The following is a 19,617-nucleotide window of genomic DNA, read 5'->3' as shown; positions in this document are numbered from 1 at the left end:
CTGTCTCCAGGTGCTGGAGGTTGACCCTTTTTAAAAATTATCTTAAAAAGGTAACCATCATAGCCACCCACAAATTGCTCTTGATTTGAAAGTACCCGCTGCTCATGCCATTTCCTCCAAATAGGAAGGAAAACTGCCAACGATGTCAAGGTGGCCTGAGAGATCCAGAAAAAGAAAAATGAACTCAATGGGGTAGATGTTCTGAGTGCAAAGAAGAAACGAACCAAGGCCACAGATACTAGAGTTTGCTACTGAATCCTCAGAGGGGGTCTCACTGGCAACTCGAAGACAACGTGCACCGGTGCACCTGGTTTGAGAACAAGAGTTGAGCCAGCTGGGTGGGGAAGCGAGCTGTGTGCTGCCTTGCCCTTACTTGTTCTGCTTCCCCAAACTTTGCCTTTGCTTACTCCTGTCTGCACCTTTTCCTGTAGTGCCCCCCTCCACCGCCACCACCGTGCATGTCAATTTTATATGCCAGCAGCAGAGAGAAGTGGGGAAAAGGAGAAGGAAGTCTTCAAGTCCTTCAAGCTCCACCTTCTGCAGCAGCAGCGCACAGCCAGGTTTTCCTGCATGTTCCTCACACCATGTCAAAGAGCCCAGAGCCCTTTCAGGCTTCTGATTATGCAGCTCAGCCTCAGAACACACCCCCAAACACAAGACCGCTTCTTTAGCTTCGCTGTGGCCAGAGATAACGCAAGTGCACACGAGCAGGCAAGAAGGTTGAGGACGAGGGTTAAGTGAGACATGAATAAAAGGCACAGAGAAGGGTGGCAGGTTATGCTGGAGACTGGGAAGCCAACGAGGCCACTTGTGCTTGGACCCAGCCCTCTTCTCCGGGCAGAGATATTATAACCATCCTATTAGAAAGGTGACATGGGTCTGAAGGGAAACAATGGGAACTAGAAAGGACAATGAGAAAATAAAACTCCCCCTCATCCCATCCCTTGGAAAGCACCATTGTGACCAGGGGCAGCCCAATGGTCGGGAATCAGGGTCCAGGGAGGTGGTGACTGGGAGCTGGGTCCTCTTTGCAGTGGCCACTGCGGTTTGCCCTTCAGGGGAAAGGCAAGCTTAACAGAGTTTTCAACACAGCTGGAGTGTTGAAAATGGAGATGGAGAAATCAAGACTCTAGCATGCTAGGAATTTGACACAGAGCTGAGAAAATCAGGAAAGAGCTGAACTGGTGGTGGACCGGGTCCAGCCAAGTCCAGCCAGGACCAGGCAAGTCCTCTCTGGTACCCCAGAACAGTCAGGAGGGCATGCTGAAAATATCTGGGAGTCAATCGCCTTCTCAGTGTTTTGTCTCTGTAGCTTGTATAAAACCTTCCCTCACATGGACATGGAGAAAAAGGAACTCTCCTGCACTGCTGGTGGGGATGCAAAATAGTACAACCACTATGGAAAACTGTATGGAGGTTCCTCAAGCTTCTAAAAATGTAGCTTCCGTATGACCCAGGAATCCCACTCCTAGGTATCTTTCCAAAAGACACAAAAACACTGATTCAAAAAGACACCTGCACCCCCATGTTTATTGCTGCTTTATTTACAATAGAAAAGACATGGAATCAACCCAAAGGCCCAAAAGTAGATGACTGGATGAAGAAGATGTGGTACATATACATAATGGAATATTACTCAGCAATCAAAAAAGCTAAACTCATGCCTTTTGCAGCAACATGAATGGAGCAGAAAAGGATCATGCTCCAGAAAGAAAAATACAGGATGGTTTCACTCATAGCAGGAGCATAAAGGACAATGGGAGAAAATAATAATAATAATGAACAACTATACACCAGAGACTATGGTGATGACACATAGGTGATTTGGTGATGGAAAGTCCACAGGGATTACAACTGAGGTGGAAAAAGCACAAAATGATGTAAAAACAAACTATTATATCATTAAAAACAAAGCAAAACAAAAAACCTTTCCTCACATCTCTTGGAACTTCCTAAACTCTGGTGCCTTCTTTAAAGCAGAGCCCAGACTACACATTCACTGAAAGACTGGTCGTGCAACAGGAAAACAGGCTTCCTGCCACGGCTTGTGCTTCCTGACTGTAGGCCAGAAGTCTGAGAAGGAGGTGACAGGTGGCACCTGTCCAGAGCATCGCAAAGACACACCTTGGCTCAGCAGTGAGCAGCTTTATGCTGGCTGAGTGTGGGAAGTGTATTGGTTTCCTGGGGCTGTCCCAACAAAGGACCCCAAACAGGGTGACTTAAACAACACAGTAGAGAGTACTCCATCTGGAGGCTAGAAAGCTGAGATTAACATGTGGTAGGGCGGGTGGGTTCCTTCCAGGGGCTGTGAGTAAGAGCTAGGCAGCGCTCCTAGCTTCTGGTAGACTCTTTGTTACTGAGTTTACTGGTGGTCTTCTTCTCCTGACTTTACACCACCTTCCTTCTGTGGCAGCCCGTCTCTGTATCCAAAATTCCTCTTTATGTAAACACCTACCACCTATCAGTTTAAGAACTACCATTCTCCAGTGCCAATTCACCCTGACATGGTCATTTTCAAAGACCAAGGTCACATTCACGGATACTGAAGGTTAGGATTTCAGCATCCTTTTTTGGGGGGTGGAGGTGGGGGACACACTTCGACCCATATTAAGGAGCAAAAGCCTGGAGCTCCTTGGAGAGAGTGGGCTGGAGGGCTTGTGAACATGTAGAGTTGACCTTGGGCCAGGAAGCCTGGACATTCAAGAGACAGAGGCATCCTGCTGTCAGCAGCAGAGGAGCTGGGTCTGTGGCAGGGTCAAGGGGTATCAAGGAGACCAGCCACATGAAGCAGGGGCTCGCTGAGCCACGACCCCAGTGCAGGTCCTAGCTGGCATCCTGGAAGAGCTCGAGAATAAACAGCCTGCTGATTAAAATAATGAAAAGTTCCTGGGAAAATGCTTCTGCTCTGACCTACTCAATCCAAATGGTCCACCAGGACCCAGCCCTCCCCCCGCCCCACCGCAGGTTGCCACTATATTCAGGAAAGGGTGAATGCCTAGAGCAGGGGTGGGAAACAGAATTCTTCATCCTTTCCTGTGCTGGACTGCACAATAACTTCTTCCACTCTCACCTCCATCTTCTTGGGCTGAGGGTGTTTGGGGTACGCTGCTAGGCATCAGCCACAGCGGCGAGGGTGGAAGTTCCACTCAACAGCAAGGGCCACAGGCGCTGCCCCATGCACAGCCCAGTTTAGCATCTGTGCAAGGACAACAGGACCCTTCAGGGCCTCGGGGGCCCTTTGCACACTGCTCCTAGGGAGTGGCATGCAAAAAACACACTGGTCCCGCGTGACTAACTTCTCACCCTGCTCTCCTCCTACACCCTCTGGATGAGCACTACCTTCTTTGGAATCCAACTCGGACTGAAATAACAAAAAAAAGTTCCAAGATCTTCCTCCAATAACAAAGAACTGATGGATGGAAAACATGCCAGCTTTCTATACGGAGGAGCAGTCCCAAACTGTTGTGGGTGACGAGATTGTTGGTTGTGCAATTCCTGGTTTTATAGAATTTTCAAGCTGGAAGGGGCCTTCAGAGGTCTGTTCAGGAAGGAAAGACAATGGTCCTCAACCCACAAGGAAAGTCCCCTTTAACACTCTCCTCTGGGTGGTAAGAAGCATTCAGTCTTTGCAAACATGTAGCCATTTGCATTGTGCTCACCTACGCCACCCCTGCAAGAAGCCATCCCGGGTGGATAATTAGAGCTGGGCACAGAGAAGACATTTAGCAAGCACTTGTTGCTTGTTAATCAATTCACATGGTCCCTGCCCACTCACTTTTGAGAATATAACCTACAGATAATTTCCATTTTGGCTAAGCATTTCACTGATGGCTACGCTGGTTATATCTGCCCAGATGGCCCTTTCCCATGAACCCCAACTTGCTACTGTAGCCACATTTTTCTATGTCCACATGGCCCTTCTCCACGAGCCCCAACAAACACACAAGTCTTGCAGAAGCCCCACAAAGGCAGTGCTGCCTGCACTGATATGTCCAGTGTCTATCAACGTTCCAGAAATAGGGCAGAGTGTGGGATGCTATTCAAGATCCTTCCTGAAGATGATGTTCCTGAACTGTTGATCAGTCATTTCTCCCTAGATTCTTATTTTCTTATCTGCTATCCTTGCATACTCTCCAATTTCCGAGACAGTTGTAAAATACTTTCCAGACTTTGTCTCTAGCCACCTGGAATACACGATGCAGACCAGGAGGCTCTGTATGAACACAGGTCAAGGTCAACCACCACAAGGACAGGACACATAAAATGCATCCGTGAAGCCAGCCGAGTGTAAGAAAAGCTACAAGTAGGAATCGTTCTCAGCTCCACCCACTTGTGTTCAGGCAAGAAGGTGTGACCCCTTCTGGCCCAAATTCATACTTTTTAAAGAGAAGACAAGTGTCATGACATTTCTGAACAACCTCCCAATTTTTCATTGTTGGTAATTGATTGATGCACCAAGAACACAGACCGAAGTTGTCTGTGGACAGCCTCCAGGCTACAGACAACCTAGCACGTAAGAATGGCACGCCTACCCTTTGCAGGGCAGCTCAGTGGGATCTGGAAGCTCCCTCTGCCTTCTCCATCTTGCCTCCAGCCACCACACAGACACTGCAGAAATACAGTGTTCATAGACCAACACTTGTACTAAAGCATTCCAATCAAGCAAATGTCATTCCTTTTGCATATGCAGCCCCCAGCCATCTTGTGCTATTTTTTAAATGTTTATTTATTTATGTATACAAAAACTGGGTACAGGCCAGAGGTGCTGGGGATGAGAGTGTAACAGGGTGGTCCCTAGGAAAAGGGGAAGTTCCAGGTTCCCTACCCCACCCAGAAGGAGGGTGGAGCTGAGCAGAGAAAAAGGAGAGAAAAGAAGGAGAACAGGGAGAAGAGAAGGAAGCAAGATGGAGAGCCAGAAGGAGACCTGAGGAAGCCACATGGAGCAGCAAGCATGTGATGAAGAAACCGTGCTTGTTTCCTGACCCTGGACTGGTTAAGGAAGATGTGGATGAGATACCTGTAGGGAGGTGACTCTGGCAGTGTTTATGTTGATTTTGATTTTGCTCTTTTCCTCCCAGACTTTTATGGCCATTTCTGACCCTTTTCCATGGGTTTTGGCTAGAAGGTGCTTTAGTCTTGTGACAGCTTTCAAGCCTTGCTTTGGGCCAATCCCTTTTGGGTTGACTGCCCACAAGGGGATGGGTAACTCCAGGTGTTTGATTTAGAAGTTATATTCTTTGTGTTCCGTACTGTATATTCACTGTATTAAGGACCCTTTTCATTAAAGTTTTATATGTTTTGTCTTGTTGCAGCGGATGGCAGAACCCACTTAGAGCAGGCAGGTTTGGGGCTTCAACGGTGCTCTCCCCCTGCCCTATAACAAGAGGATTCACCAGAGACTGAGTGGGGAGCCGAACAGGTGGATTGACTGAGATACACTGAGGGGAGAGCTGGGTAAGACAGGAGAGGTCTGCTGGGCCATGTAGGTCAGCTCCCTTGCTGGGGATTAGACTTGTGTTGCGGTGGCTGTGGACAGCTTCACAGAGCTGTGCTGAACTCCTTGTGCCACCAGGGAGGCCCCCATCTTGTGCTATTTTTTAAATCAATGAATATTGATTAAACATCAATGAATATTTGTGGGTCTAAAGATTGGTGAAGTGTCTGTCCCATGATATGGACTAGCCATTCAGTACAGTCAGCTCCCATTGGACTCTGCCAGACCACTGGGTCCTCTGATATGAAACATAACACTGAATGGGTAATGACTGTGTACTTCCCAGCTAATCAGGAGTAAGTTAGGAAGCCACAAAATCTCTGGAGGACAGCAATATGAAAAAAGAGTCCTGACAACTCCTTCACTTCTCCAGCCCTGAACTGTATCACGATACTCTAATCTAAGTTCTTTGCAGGAATGGTGTTCCTCTAAGTTCTTTGCAGGAATGGTGTTCTTCTGCGTGTCAGTATGTATCCACTTGAGTGCAGTGCAGAATGGGAAAATGAAAACAGAAGCCCAAATTCGTAGCTACAAGACTTAGCTAAAATCGAAGTTGGAACTGGAGTCCATAAGTTTTTTGAAATGGCAAACACACTGAGATTTAAAAAAAAAAAATGCTTAGGGTATTGACTCAGAAGCTTTGAAATGGTAGGACCTGTCACTGCATCCTGTTACAGGATAAAAATAAAGGCAAGAAAATATCCACAAGTCTTGATGACACTTAAGGATAAAAACATTAGCCAGGTGAAGGCCTTTCCTAGCAGTTTTATACTCATTTTCTACCTCGTTGCCATCAAATTGAGTTATTTGTCTTTGAGGAGCTCTTCCAGGAGATTCTACTTTAACTAAAGTAGTTTATAGTGACATAACCGTTAACCTTGGGGTTACAGTGTATGTTTCCTGGTTTGAAGGAAATTGTATTTTCTCATATTTCTATCAGAGAAAATCAGATTTAAATTTATTTTTCAACTGCAAAATATGTGGCCCATTGACTTTACCTTCATCAATCTTGTTACTAAAGCTTGCAATTAAAAACAGGTGGAGCCTATTAGAAATCATCTAAAATCTGACTCTCTCCAAATAGTAGATTCTGATTCTGAGGTCAGCAGTGGGACCTGTATGTATTGGTACCTTTTGACAACTCCCCAGTGTTTCTGATGCAGACTCAAGTTTGGGAATCATGAAGAAGGAATCCCCAGTTGAGGTACCAAAGAACTATTTCTAAAAGGACATTAAGAAAAACACCACTTGCCAGTGATTTCCAACTTGTTGCTTGTAAAAACAATGTCATTATGCTAGAACTCGTATGCCATAAAATTTACTCTTTGGAAGCATACAACACAGTGATTTTGGGCATATTCACTGACAACCATCACCACTCTCTACTTTTAGAAGATTTTCATCATCATCCCTAAATGAAACCTGGTACACTCCTCCCATGCCTCTCCTCCCCACTGTCTCTGGCAGCCACTAATCTACTTTTTGTACCTATGAATGGAATCACACAAAAGATAATCTTCATATCTTTCATCTAGCAGGCTGTTTTCCAGGCTCACCCACATTGTAGCATGCCTCCTTTTTATGGCTGAATAATACTCCACTGCAGGGATATACCACATTTTTGTACATTCCCTTCATCTGCTGATGGATATTTGGGTCATTTAAGGCCATCATGACTAATGTCTCTGTGAATGCCAACGATAGGTTTCCTTGTACCTATTTGTTTTCAATTCTTTTGGGTCTATCTCTAGGAATGGAATTGCTGGGCTGGGTTCTATACCTACTTGTTTTTCACTTCCATATCTGGGCCATTTGCTGCTAATCAGTGATTCCAGCTACAGCCAATGAGGAAAGATCTTGTTTACCAATAAGCAGTCTTTTTCAAAGCAATTCAGCTTTCTAGAATACAGCAAACAATGAAATCCTTTGTCTCCTTTGTCTTTTGACTTTTATGAGTCTTCAATTTACTGGCAGTGTGAATGACTCTCTAGCCTACTTGGCATATGCCAATATTCCAAGAGATTACCAGTTTTAAAAACTGGTAAGAAATGAGGACGTGTGTTGCACTTCAGTATTACGATAACATTACAAATTAAATGGATTCTCTGGAAGAAAAACTAAAGCCCACACAAAGTGAACTTTAAGTTCTAACAGCCTTCCACTCAAGAGTTCATTAAAGAAAAATAACAAAGCCAAGCTAAAAAATGTGCATGAGTGAACACGCACCCACAGACACACAAAGCATGCACACACATACCAATCCAATCAACTGAATGTGCCAGATCAAAACATCTTTGTAGTCTTCCATTTGTTCAACACAGATGGACAGAAGGAAAGAGATAGATGTTTTTAGGAACAGAAGTTTCTCAGAGAACTTTTATTAACCGGGAATTATCAGAGCAGTTCTATCTGGGTAGTTAGAAAAGTATCCAATTATTTGTAACAAAGAAATGCTGAAAGAATGCTTTTAAAAAGTATTCTACTGGAAAACTTATCCTGAAACTCACATTAGCTCTTGGTGTAATAAACTTAAACGGGAATCCACTCATTTAAGGAAAAATTAAAACAAGAAATCAAGAAAACTACCGACTATTTGGCAAACGAATCCAAAAGCTCAAATCCTGTTTTAATCCTCCAAGCTCTGCACACACACAAACTAATAAAACATTTATACATGTGGATTCTGTATCCAAAGAGTTTAAAACAACCCAAGTTCTTCTGAATTTTTAGCCGAAGCTCTAACAAGATAGCTCTTTTTCTGTTTAAAATGTTATTTCAAATTATTTTTTGTACTAATCCGACAACAGTTACCCCGATTGTAAATTTAGTCACCTCCTGATCCCCTTGCCCATCCTCTGGATTTGAGGCAAAAGGAAAAGGGTAGAAAGTTCGGGAGGCAGGCATAGTCTGGCACACAAGTTGCCTGCTAGCTTGGCGTATATTTTTTACTATGTGGAGGACTTCACTTCCTCGTGTGTGAAATAAATGGGCTCTCCTTGTTAAACCAGAGACCATCGAACTTTGTCTTTCAAGGGCCAGAGGAAGTATTTTTGGCTTGATGAGCCTCACAGTCTCTACCCCACTTCACTGGGCCATGGAGTGCAGAAGCAACCTTAGACGATATGTAAACAAAAGAGTAGGGTTTAAGTGATTCAATCTGGCCTTCCCAGTTATAAATGGAACAAACGAATTGTGTGTATATATAGCTCTTAAAATCCAGTTATCTGTTGTGCAAATAAGAGGTCCCATTAATACCAGCTCAGGTGCCTATACAGGACAGGATTTTGATAACAGCTCAATACCCAGCAATTAAGCATAGCCTCAATTTTTGACAACACAGTCAACTTTTGATGGGAATGAAGCACTCTCTGTGACGCAGACAAGCAATTTCCTGACATCAGAATGGCGGGGCTCTGAGGGCCCAAGTTCAGGTCCAGCCTGGAAGATGAAAAACCTGGAGAGCCGTAAACCACAGGGAGCTAAGGGTCATAGAACAGGCTCTGATGCCCTTGCTGAGTATACACAAAAACAGGGACATTACTTCATTAACTTACCCACTAAAATATCCTGTTAGCCATCTGGCCCAATACCACTCATTTATTAAATAACCTCTGCATTTCCCAGTGGTTTAAAATATACCTTGGCCCTCCCTGGTGGTGCAGTGGGTTAAAGTGCAGTACTGCAAGCCTGCCAGCTGCTTCGGTGTGAGTTCGATCCCCACCCCAGAGGTGACCCACCTGGCACAGCAGACCTCTCCTGACCTGTCCGCTGCTCCCCTCAGCAGTGTACTTCATCGATCTGCCTGTTCTGCTCCCCACTCTGTCTCTGGTGAATCCTCTCACTGCCCCTGAGCCTCAGGCCTGCATCCCGTTCTGTATGCATAAATAATAAATCTTAAAAATAGATACCTACCATCAACATGATCTATATTGCAGTCTGCTTCCTCTGCTTGACAATCTTTCATGACATTTCTTTAATTTTTCTGGATTCTTTATATCTCAACAATTCTTACAAAGCCTCCATTGCTCCTCTCTTAAATGATGCTCTGAGAGGCTCTCTTCTAGAGGCTTGCCCTCGGATTCTGCATAGCTTCCTGCGGGTGTGCAGGTTGTATACACTGTGAAGTGTTGCAGGTCAAGGAGAGAGAGTAGGTCTGAAGCTCATTCTATTTTCTGCTGGCCAAGTGGGCATCTAGCCATCTCCCTAGTTTCCCATCTTTAATTCAGATGTCTCCGGAGTCACAGACTCACCCATCCAAACACAGGGAAGCTGTGTCTCCCTGAATGTCCCCCAAGAAACTATACACTGAACATGGATAGACTGTCATTCTTCCAAGCCCCCTCTTCTCTCACGTCCTGCCCCCATGGTGGAGAGCTTAGATGTCTCTCTCTAGGAGTGAGATCAGAATCACACAGCTATTTGACAGGTGCTATCCTGCAGAAGGAGAGCAGGTTCAAAAATTTGAAAAGCATCCCAGCAGCTAAACACAACCAATCTAAGAAGGGATCCCATAGGAGAATGAGAAAGACAGTGAGGCTACCACTCCCTGAGACTAAAGAGCAAAATCCTTAATGTGATGTTCAGGGTCTGCACAGTGGCTCCAAACATGAATAACTCTTTGACATCAGGAAGGCCATTTGCCGTCCTCCAGCCCTTTTCTCATCCTCCCTGTCTCAGTTGAAGGCCACCTCCTCCTCCGGGAAGCTTTCCCTGACCTCCCAAGTTTTCTCTGGGACATACTCCCTTAACACCCCAGACTTTGCAGCCCTGCTCCTGGTTGCAATCAAATGCATATTCATTACATAAGCACTTGGAGGACAGCGACTCCTTTTTTAAAGTATTCTATCTGCAGCATGCAACACTGCTGAGAACATATTGATATTTAAGGCCCAGCAAGTGTCTGTTGAATGCATGAGTCAATCAACCAGATAGATACACAAAGAAGAAAACAACTGATATGTGTCTAGAACACAAGACCACGGAGCCAGGGTTCCCACAGGCATAACAGGGAAGGAAAGGAAGCAGGACCAGGCCCACGGAGCCAACCGACAGCCTGGAGCAGGGCCGGCGGCCAAGTAGGACCTGTGCTGGCTGGTTCCCATCAATTCCTGAACTGAAATCCTCTTTTACACTTTTAAGGGATTTAAAAAAGAATCCAAAGAAGACAACTATTTCATGGCATGTAAAAGTGACTTGAAATTCATGTCAGCGTTCATAGATGAAGTTTTATTGGAACACAACTATCCTCGGTTTATGTTTTGTTTGTGGCTGTTTGCACATGACAATGGTGAGCTGAATAACTATGACAGGGACCATGTGAGCTCCAAATACTTATTACCGGCCCTTAACAGAAAAAAATCGCTGACCCCTGGCCCAGGGTGTCTTGGGATGCTATACCTTAAGACCCACAACAAACCTCACACCCAGGGGAACATGATGAGGGCTGGCAGAAATAAAAGGCTTGAGACACTGTCGATGTAAAATGGGACTTACATGCCCCTTGCTAAGGAGGAGACTAGTTCAATTTATGGCTGCACACACTGTGTGGACTATTGCACGGCTGTGTTAAAAGTGAGTTAGACTGAAATGGGCAAGTGTAGAAAGATGCCTATAAGTCACTATTATAGCGATTTATAAAACAACATGGATAGTATTTTCCAATGTATTGAAAAGAATGACTGTGTGCATGTGAGAGAATACAAATGTCTAGAAGGATATGCCTGATAAATAACTCTGGAGAGCTGGACCAGGGATTTTCACTTTTATTTTCAACAGTTTTTGCACTCACTGAATTTTTTTAATGATGATATATTGTTTTCATTAACTGACTATGACTGTGTGTGATGATACATTCATATGTATATCCATATATATGTGTGGCTATTCATACATATATTATCTATTTAATTTGGTGTGTTTGTACATGTACGTACCTGTATATGTATATATGCATGTATATTTTAGAAAGTCATCTCCTTTTCAGGACAGTAGCTAACTCAAGACAAGAATGGGTTGAAATTTTTGATGATCTCAGGATCATATGGTCCAATTTCCGCATTTTATAGATGGGGAGCTGCAGAGAAGCACACTTTCCTCTGAAATTGCAAAGTCTGATAACAGTGGAAAGCTGCTTGTGCTGGTTTTGAGGAAGCTTAAGGTTAGAATGGGCAGAAGAAGTCCTACTTCCCTTTTTCTAGAAAGCACAGTCACCTCTTCAACAGGAACAACAGCTCCTTGAGTCTGTGGAGGCCAAGATGCCAGGGATAAGAACAAACCAGCTGCCCAGGGCCAGCTGGCAGCTGTAGCACCTGCTAAACAGCAGCTGGTTCTCCTGTCCCCCAGACTCCACATAGTCACAAGTCACACTAACGGCTTCTCCATATGGGGACAGGTGACCAGAAGTCAGTTGGGTACAGCCAGGGAAGTGAGAAGTTAAGGCGAAGCCAACAGGTGGATTTCATGTTGGGCCTCGGCCCCCACACATCTCTGGCGACTACCAAATAAGACCTCCGTCCTCTGTCTCTTGTAGAGATGTCCTTGGAGAGTCGCAGAGGCTTGGCTCGGCCTGATGCTCCTGAGAAAACAGCCTGCCGCCCTGCTCTGCTTAGCTTCTCACGGATCCTGTCACACTCCTCAGACACAATTTCTCCAGCTTCTGGAGGCCATTCTCCAGCCCACATCTTGGGACCCTGGAATTGCAGGGAAGGCCCAAGAAGTCTCTGATAATAGCAGGGAGGTGCAGTCCTATTCAACTCCCAGGGAACCAGTGTTATCAGTGAGAATAAAGAAACCATAAATACCCTCAATAGCATTTCTCAAAGAACATTCCAAGAAATAGCAATATGTGGGAAGAGAAAAGGATGTTGTGATGAATTAGGGAAATCCCACACAGACAACTCATGTGGGGCCCTTATATTATGCAGATTTGAACCTGGTTTAAATCTTAAACAGGACAGGTGTTGGTGTTGACTATAGAAGCTTCTAAGATCCCAATTTGGAAACACTGTCCCAGAGCAAGAGGCCAGGTTTAGGAAGGTGCTAGAATGGGTGTGAGGGTCCCTGAAGGGCGGCCTTCCTGACCCAGCTCAGACCCATTCTGCCTAGCTCTGTGGGAAACCAGACTGCACATCAGCTTTCGAGGTTGATCTCTGGAGATCTACAGAGCAAGAGGTGGACAGGGAAGAGAGATCTGCCCCTCCAGAGAGACAGCAGCTCAGGGGTTGGTGAGGATGCTTCCCCAGGGGCACTCACCATTGGTGGTCGTGTTGACATAGTAACGCCGGCCCTGAGGAGACAAGTAGCTTTGCCAGCCAGGGGGAAGAATGACAGTCTGGCTTTCCTCTCCCGGCGGAGGGGGGACCATCCCAGGCTTCTGTAAGGAGAAAAGAAAAGATCAAATTTGGCACTACTGCAACTGCTTTTCAATCAGTAAGTTAAAGGCAACTGAAATCAGCCTGGAATAGCCCCATGCTGGAGGATGCATGTCCCACAGACCTCCCTGGGGGTCAGAGGCCTCACATGAGTGATTCTGGGGACCGTCTGAGCATGAGGTGTGAGGAACACTTGTTTATTCAGTCACCAGAGCAGCAGCAGCTTTCCTGAGAGAACAGAGGGGAAATGCCAGATAACACTGGACTTTCTCTTTGTTGCCCCCTAGAAAACTGCCCACTGGTGCTGTGTGTTTGCACGGGTCGGGGGGTGGGGATGTCACTCAGGAAGGCCTGTCACTCAGCACGTTCCCCGTGTATAACCTGAAGCCTGAACTCCCTGGGACTGCTGTATGTAGCAGCAGATGAGGCCCAGCACCTGCTGTGCAAACCCACCAGAAATAATTGACGCAAGTCTCAGCAAAGCGAGATGTAAAACCAATAGCGACTCTGAGAATCAATGAAGAGCTAGCTGGGGTTTTTCTTGTGAAGTGTCCAAATCACTCTAGCAGAGAGATTGAGGATCCAAGTTGCAACAGAGACTTTCTTTTCATCTTATGCACTTATGTGCTGTTAATTCATTTAACCGTGCAGTGGTTCTACTCTTAAAAATATCCATTGGAGAGAAATATATGAAACCGAAGCTGGGTGTAGCAACAGGTATTAAAACAGAGGTGATTTCTGGTAGTGGGATTCTGGGCAATTTTGATTCTCTTCTTTTTACTTATTTTTTTTCCCATCTTCAATACAAACAAGAGCTGTCAGCTAAAGAACATTTAGAAATAAGGACAGAGGATCCAAATTAGCCCACACAATTGCTGTGTCTTGTGAAGGAACGAAATTGACTAAAATCAGAATTCCAGCCACACAGGCAGAGGGCCACAGATTTCTCAGCAAAGTTAGACCCTACTCAGTTCCTAAACACCCCTAGCAATGCCCACAGAAGGGGTTTTGGCTCACAGATGCCCACTGCTTGGGAATACAAGGCAGCTGAGTACAAGAAAGCAGCAAGACACACGGCTGCCAGCCTGCTCTTGTGCTTTCTGAGGGCTGCAGAACCACATGCTGCAGCTTCCCACGGTGACTTGCACGCCCTCAGCAGGGATTAGATCAATCCTAGCTGCTCCTGGGACTTGAAGTAAACACAGCTTCCCTGTGGCCTTCTGTGTAGCGGTGGTGTCTGTTTCATTATGAATTTTCACAATTTAATTAAAAGCTTTCCCCGATGCCCTGAGTGCTTTTGTCTCCCACACCTGTTAACCAGCAGCACCCCTTTGATTCAGTAAGCCTGCTCTGAATCAGCACCTGCCTCAGGTGCTGGTGAGACAGACAGTAGGCGGGCCACCTTCTCGCGAGTGGAACACATCCTCTGGGCTCAGGGATGCACCTGAGCATGCTTCTCTGGCCTCCAGACTCTGCCCTGTTTCTCCATTTGGAAGGTGATTCAAATGCAGGTAAGGCAAACTGCCTTACAATGCATCCAGTGTGTGCGAAACTATGCAAAATCTCACATACCAGAGAGGCACATTTTGGCAAAGATGGTCTGGGAGTAAAGTAGGGACCAGAGAAGTTCAGGGTGCTGGAAATGAGTTTCAGAAATATTCTAGAGTCAGGCAAGTAAGATATTAAATGACTTCTGCTTGAGTCAGAGACCTTAGCATATCTAAGATGGGAAGACTGGCATTTGTCCAAATAACCAGGGAGGAAATAGGAAATTGTTAAAGGGTATTAAGCAAAGGTCAGATTGACATGGCCAGAAATAGGCTGCAGAGGTGGAAGGGACCCAGAAACCCAGTGAAAATCTCTTTGTTCTCCAGACTTGGACTCAAAAATGCCTCTAGTTTTAACCTCGACTTGGCCACTTAGTAACCACGTGGTTCAGGGATGTGAGTCAAGTAGCTGCATCTATTTCTGTATCTATAAAACGGAGGGTGGTGATACAAACCCAGTTGGAAGAGCTGTGGAATGAACAATAATGAATACAGCACCTAGCAGAGTGTCTGTCACCAGGAGTGATCAATAAATGGGGTTCTCAGCAGAAGGGGGGGGCGCGTCTAAATGCCGAGCAAGATCAGGCTTCACATGTCTAATGTGATGTGAAGTTCAGAGATGTGTATACCAGCCTCCATCCCAACCTCAGCATCACTGTGTCTGAAATGTCACATTAATAGTCACTTCTCCGAGGCTTCTGTTTCCAAGACTACCCCGCTATTAAGGCACACACAGACCTGAGAGGAGGTTAACACATTAAGACACCAACTAATACTGACTAACGCATTCTGGTCAGAAGGCTGGTGGATGACCTACTTACCTGCGCCCATGGAGTCGGTGGACAGAACCTTTGTGGCCCTCCTGGGAAACAGAGACAGCAACTCCTCTCTGGAGTTGCATAATGTTTTTCTCTCTAGACAGACTCTGGTGATTTTATCCAATTCTGTGGGTTCAGAATAAACCCTGGTTTACAACTGAGGGCCCTGATGACCAAGAAGGTGTCATGGCTGCTCTGAGGTCTCCCCCATTTTTTAAATGCAGGACTACCAGCTTGAACCCCACCTCCCAGTTGGCCAGGAAGGGCCAACTTGGCCTATTTCCTGATTGGTCAACGTGGCAAGGATGACTCACAGCCTCCTCCAGCACCCCTGTGGTCCCACTGCACCCACCTCCTCCCGCCCCGCACCCATGCAGTCCTCTAGCCTTTCCTCTGTCCCAGAAAGGCATGCCTCCATCTGGCTAAAACAGGTCAGGAATCAAGAGACATAGAGAAGATGGGTCCAGAACAAAGAGGTCCGAAAACAGCACTCAAACACTGACACAAACATGTTCACAGCAGTAGCAGCCAGAGAAGTGAAACATGTCCATGAAAAGAAATACCTAGTCACAGGCTGCACAAGGGTAGCACAAGGGGTTAATGATCTATAGAGCTATCTGCAGCCACTGCAGCATGAGTTTGATCCCCGGCCACAGAGCTGACCCACAGGGCACAGCAAACCTTTTCTTCTCACCCGCTGCTCCCCGCAGCAGTGTGTTTCAGTAGATCTGCCTGTTCTGCTCCCCACTCTGTCTCTGGTCAATCCTCTCAGCAATCCTCTCCCCACCCCCCAACACACAATTCTGGCTTCTACCCTGGTTCTTGTCTGCATTAATAAATAATTTTTTAAGAAAGAAAGAAAGAAATACCTAGTCACCCACTATACCAGAGTGGACCTTGCCATCATGCTAGGAGAAGTATGCTAGACACAAGGGTGCAGATTGTTGGGCTTTGTGCAATATCCAGAACATGCAAATGCAGAGATACAGGGAATCTCTGCAGGGACTGGGGGGGAGTGACACAGGGCTTACTCTGTAAAATATCCTGGAGTGAGATAGTGGGAATGATTGCGCAAAATTGAATATAAAAGTTACTGATAACTTTTACATAAGGTGTATTTTATCAAAATAAAACAATTGTTTGGAAGATGTGGAAAAGGCAGGAAATAGGCCCCCTATCTGCACACCTTAGTTAAGAAACCCAAACCACCAACATTACTTCACCCCTCATGGCTGTGGAGGAGCAGGACTCTGGGAGAGCTGCCCCAGAGCCATCAGGTGGGTTCAGTGAGTAACAACCCAGTAATTAAGGTCTTTCCCAACTTATTCTTCTAATTACCTTCTTTCCAAGTTAAATTTTTCCCTTCCTTCCCTAGTCCTGGGGCTTCTTTTCCTCTTCCATTCTGTCAGTTCTTTCCCGTGGGAATAGGAACAGGAAGCAGTGGAGACACAGGCCCTAAGATTGGGGGCCCAGCCTACAGGGACAAGTTTGGAAGTGGTGGGAATAGGGAGAGAGGAAGACAGTGCCCCCAACTCAGAAATTCTTAACCAAATGCTCAGAGACTTTGTTGAAACTGTAACACATGCCTCCTTCCTCATGGGCTGGAGCGCAAGCCTGGCTTTCAGTCTCCTAGGCTTCCTCAGCTGGGCCACCTTGTTCAGTAAGCAACCTGTTCAACTGTCCATGGATGCCCAACCCCTGAGACTCAGAGAAAAACGATGGCTCTTCTGCCCCTGATACAGATGCATGAATGCACATCTACACTCATCCTACTTTGTATAGAATATCGAGCGGTTTCTAAGCCACTTCAGAGCCTAGAGTACCTACTCCAGCAGGTATTCAAGAAACAGCCGGCTCAGAGGCTGCTTGTGCCTATCAACAGTGACTTTTCCACTGACCAAATGTTCACAGTGCACCGAGCACTAGTGACACCTGATGACAAATCCACTTTCCTCCCTTTTTTCAGTGATCTGAGACTCTAGAGAGCTTAACAATTCACCCACCATCATGCAGTTAATTAAATGGTATGATAAACTTTAAAATATTAACTTTATTTTAGAGACCTCGGTCCCATTACCTAAATCCAGGCGAACCCCCCCCCCCCAGCCTTCCCCAGTTCTCCACAGCCAGCTCCATTTCTTCACCTGACCACCTGACACCCAGCTCTCACCCAAGGAGATGCTGAGGCTGGTTCTCCTGCCGTCTCACAGTCCCAGAAGGAGCATATGCCTCCCAGAAGACATGCAGAAATATCACCGCCCACAGCCAGGCAGTCACGTTCCCCGGCTGTGGGCTGTAGGCTGACTTCCTCATCGCCTTATTTAAAACAACACAGCCAAAGAAATTTTCCTCTCAGATAATGGCTACTGAGTCCCCCGGAAAAAAAGAAATGAGCAGGCGAACAAAGAGGAGTCCCCCAGAAATTGCAAACAAGTCCCGATACAGCAGTGATTCTCAAAGTGTGGGCTCCGGGATACTCTATGGTCACCTGGGATGTGGGTTCAAGTGCAGATTCCTGGGCCCCGGTGCAACCACAAAGCCACCTGGAATGTGGGGAGCTGAATTTTAATGCACACCCCAGGTAAGTCTTACACTTCCTGAACTCAGAAAAGACTGACTTCAGCTGTAGAGGGAGCATCTGTGAGGGGACATTTCTGAAATTTAAACTGAGAATGCAGAATTTTAAGTAGTACAATTAATGAAAGGGCAGTGTTTAGCGGCATGGCTACTTGCAAAAGACATCTCCTTTCCCAGAGCCCAGACCCTTCATAGACTAGTTTAAGACAGATTCAATCTTGCCTCTGTAGCCTCTAGGCAGTGCGGACCTCACAAGTATCTCCCCTGTTTCCACCACTGTTCAAATGCAACGAGGGAATCCACTTCTCCCTGCGGAACTCCTTCCCCCCTCAGGAGGCTTTGGGGAGCACCTGATTCTTACCTTCTGCAGATGTGAGCAAATGCTCCTTGCCGATGTTGATGTTAACGGGTGGTCGTCAGACACTTGATTTAGCAGCCAGATCAGACAGTTTTAAGGTTCCCTATTCCACGTCTTCTCACACCCCAAACCCAAAAGCAATAGAAGCTCTAAAGAAAGGCATATCCACGGGGCCCCACACCCCCACTCCCCCCACACCCAGATCTATATATAACATCTCTGAAGTTGTCAGCCTAACAAGCCACTTTCTGGCAGGCCTGTTACCATGGCAATGACTGCTAATGAGCCCAGTGCTGTGATTGGCACCGCTGAAGTCTCCTCCACAAAGAACTCTCCAGCAAGTTCTTCCTTTCCCAAACACATAGTCAGCCAGGATGCCCAGAAGCAGCCAGGGCAAGGCTGGGAGTGTGAACCCAGTCCCTGTGCATCTGCTTGTACTAGTATCCCCTGGGTGGTCCTGGACTCAGCAGCCAGAAGTGACCTTCACTGGCACCTCACACCTTTACACTCAGCAGGCACTTTACACTCATCAGGTACACCTGATGAGTGACAGGGCTGCAAGGAAAATATTATGAAGATGAAATCTTACAGGGAAGAAGAAAATCCTACATAAGGCTGGGAACAGCCACCCGAAAACACGTGCCTCCTCTGATGAGAGTTAAGACACAAATAACAAAGCAGGACCCTGCTTCCTGCGGTGATACCACCAGCCTCGAATCCATCCCTACAAGAACACTGGCCATTTCCCCCTGTCCCACTGATAAAAGTACTGTTCTCTCTAGTTCTGACTCCCTTTCCATACATTCAGAAAGGGATTCTCATAGAACAGCAGGGGACCCAAGGCTCTCGCAAAGTGCACTCTGGGAAATGTAGTCCTCACAAGGAGTCAAGGAGGCTGGTGGGAGGGGACTTCATGTTCTACTTAGGGTGAGAGGACTGGAGACTTGGCCCGAGGGAGCAGAAAGAAGAAAGACTACACAACAAGAACATGCTATAAAATTGAGAAGGCAGCAGCCAGTTCCTTCTTATTCCTAGCTTTAGGCTCAGCACAGTATCTGACATTGAAAGAAAGGAAGAAAGAATGAATAAAAACTGGGAATTGTGGTAGAAACTGGGCTTTCAAAGGTTTGAGGAAATTATCTTACCAAAGAAGTAAGCTGAGAACAGCAGTTCAAGCAATGCATGTGGCCCTACTAAGAATCTGCTAAGAATAAATCCCAGCGTTGGGAGTGATGGATTGGACTGTTCAACAGGGAATATAAAGCAGAGAGACGTTCAAGGCAGCAGTGTTGCTTTAATTGCAGAAAACAAATTGAGAAACACTATCCAGAGGCCTTGGGAGAATCACAAACTTATAATCATGACCTTGCATGGAATCCAGAAGAAAAATTTCAGGAAATCACTTAGCAACCTCAATAGAAGACAGGAAGGTCCAGTATCCATGATACAAAGA

The 19,617-nt window shown here is 46.1% G+C and overlaps 1 protein-coding gene across 3 annotated transcripts in view; it reads right to left on the bottom strand.

Annotated features, from left to right (window-relative positions):
* GAS7 (growth arrest-specific 7) overlaps positions 1-19,617 on the bottom strand; it is a 213,619-nt gene that overhangs the window by 70,477 nt on the left and 123,525 nt on the right. For 2 of the 3 annotated variants that reach the window (XM_004684591.2, XM_004684592.2), the window contains exon 2: positions 12,746-12,866. In XM_004684591.2, the coding sequence (XP_004684648.1) occupies positions 12,746-12,866 (121 nt within the window). Of the gene's footprint in view, positions 1-12,745; positions 12,867-15,232; positions 15,252-19,617 lie in introns of those variants that run through there. The other variant, XM_012726292.1, reaches the window with a different exon arrangement.

Source organism: Condylura cristata, unplaced genomic scaffold, assembly GCF_000260355.1.
Source record: "Condylura cristata isolate star-nosed mole 26May11 unplaced genomic scaffold, ConCri1.0 scaffold00017, whole genome shotgun sequence".
Lineage (NCBI taxonomy): Eukaryota > Metazoa > Chordata > Mammalia > Eulipotyphla > Talpidae > Condylura > Condylura cristata.
Note: the sequence above shows the minus strand (reverse complement) of the source record. Positions and strands in the feature narration are given on the sequence as shown.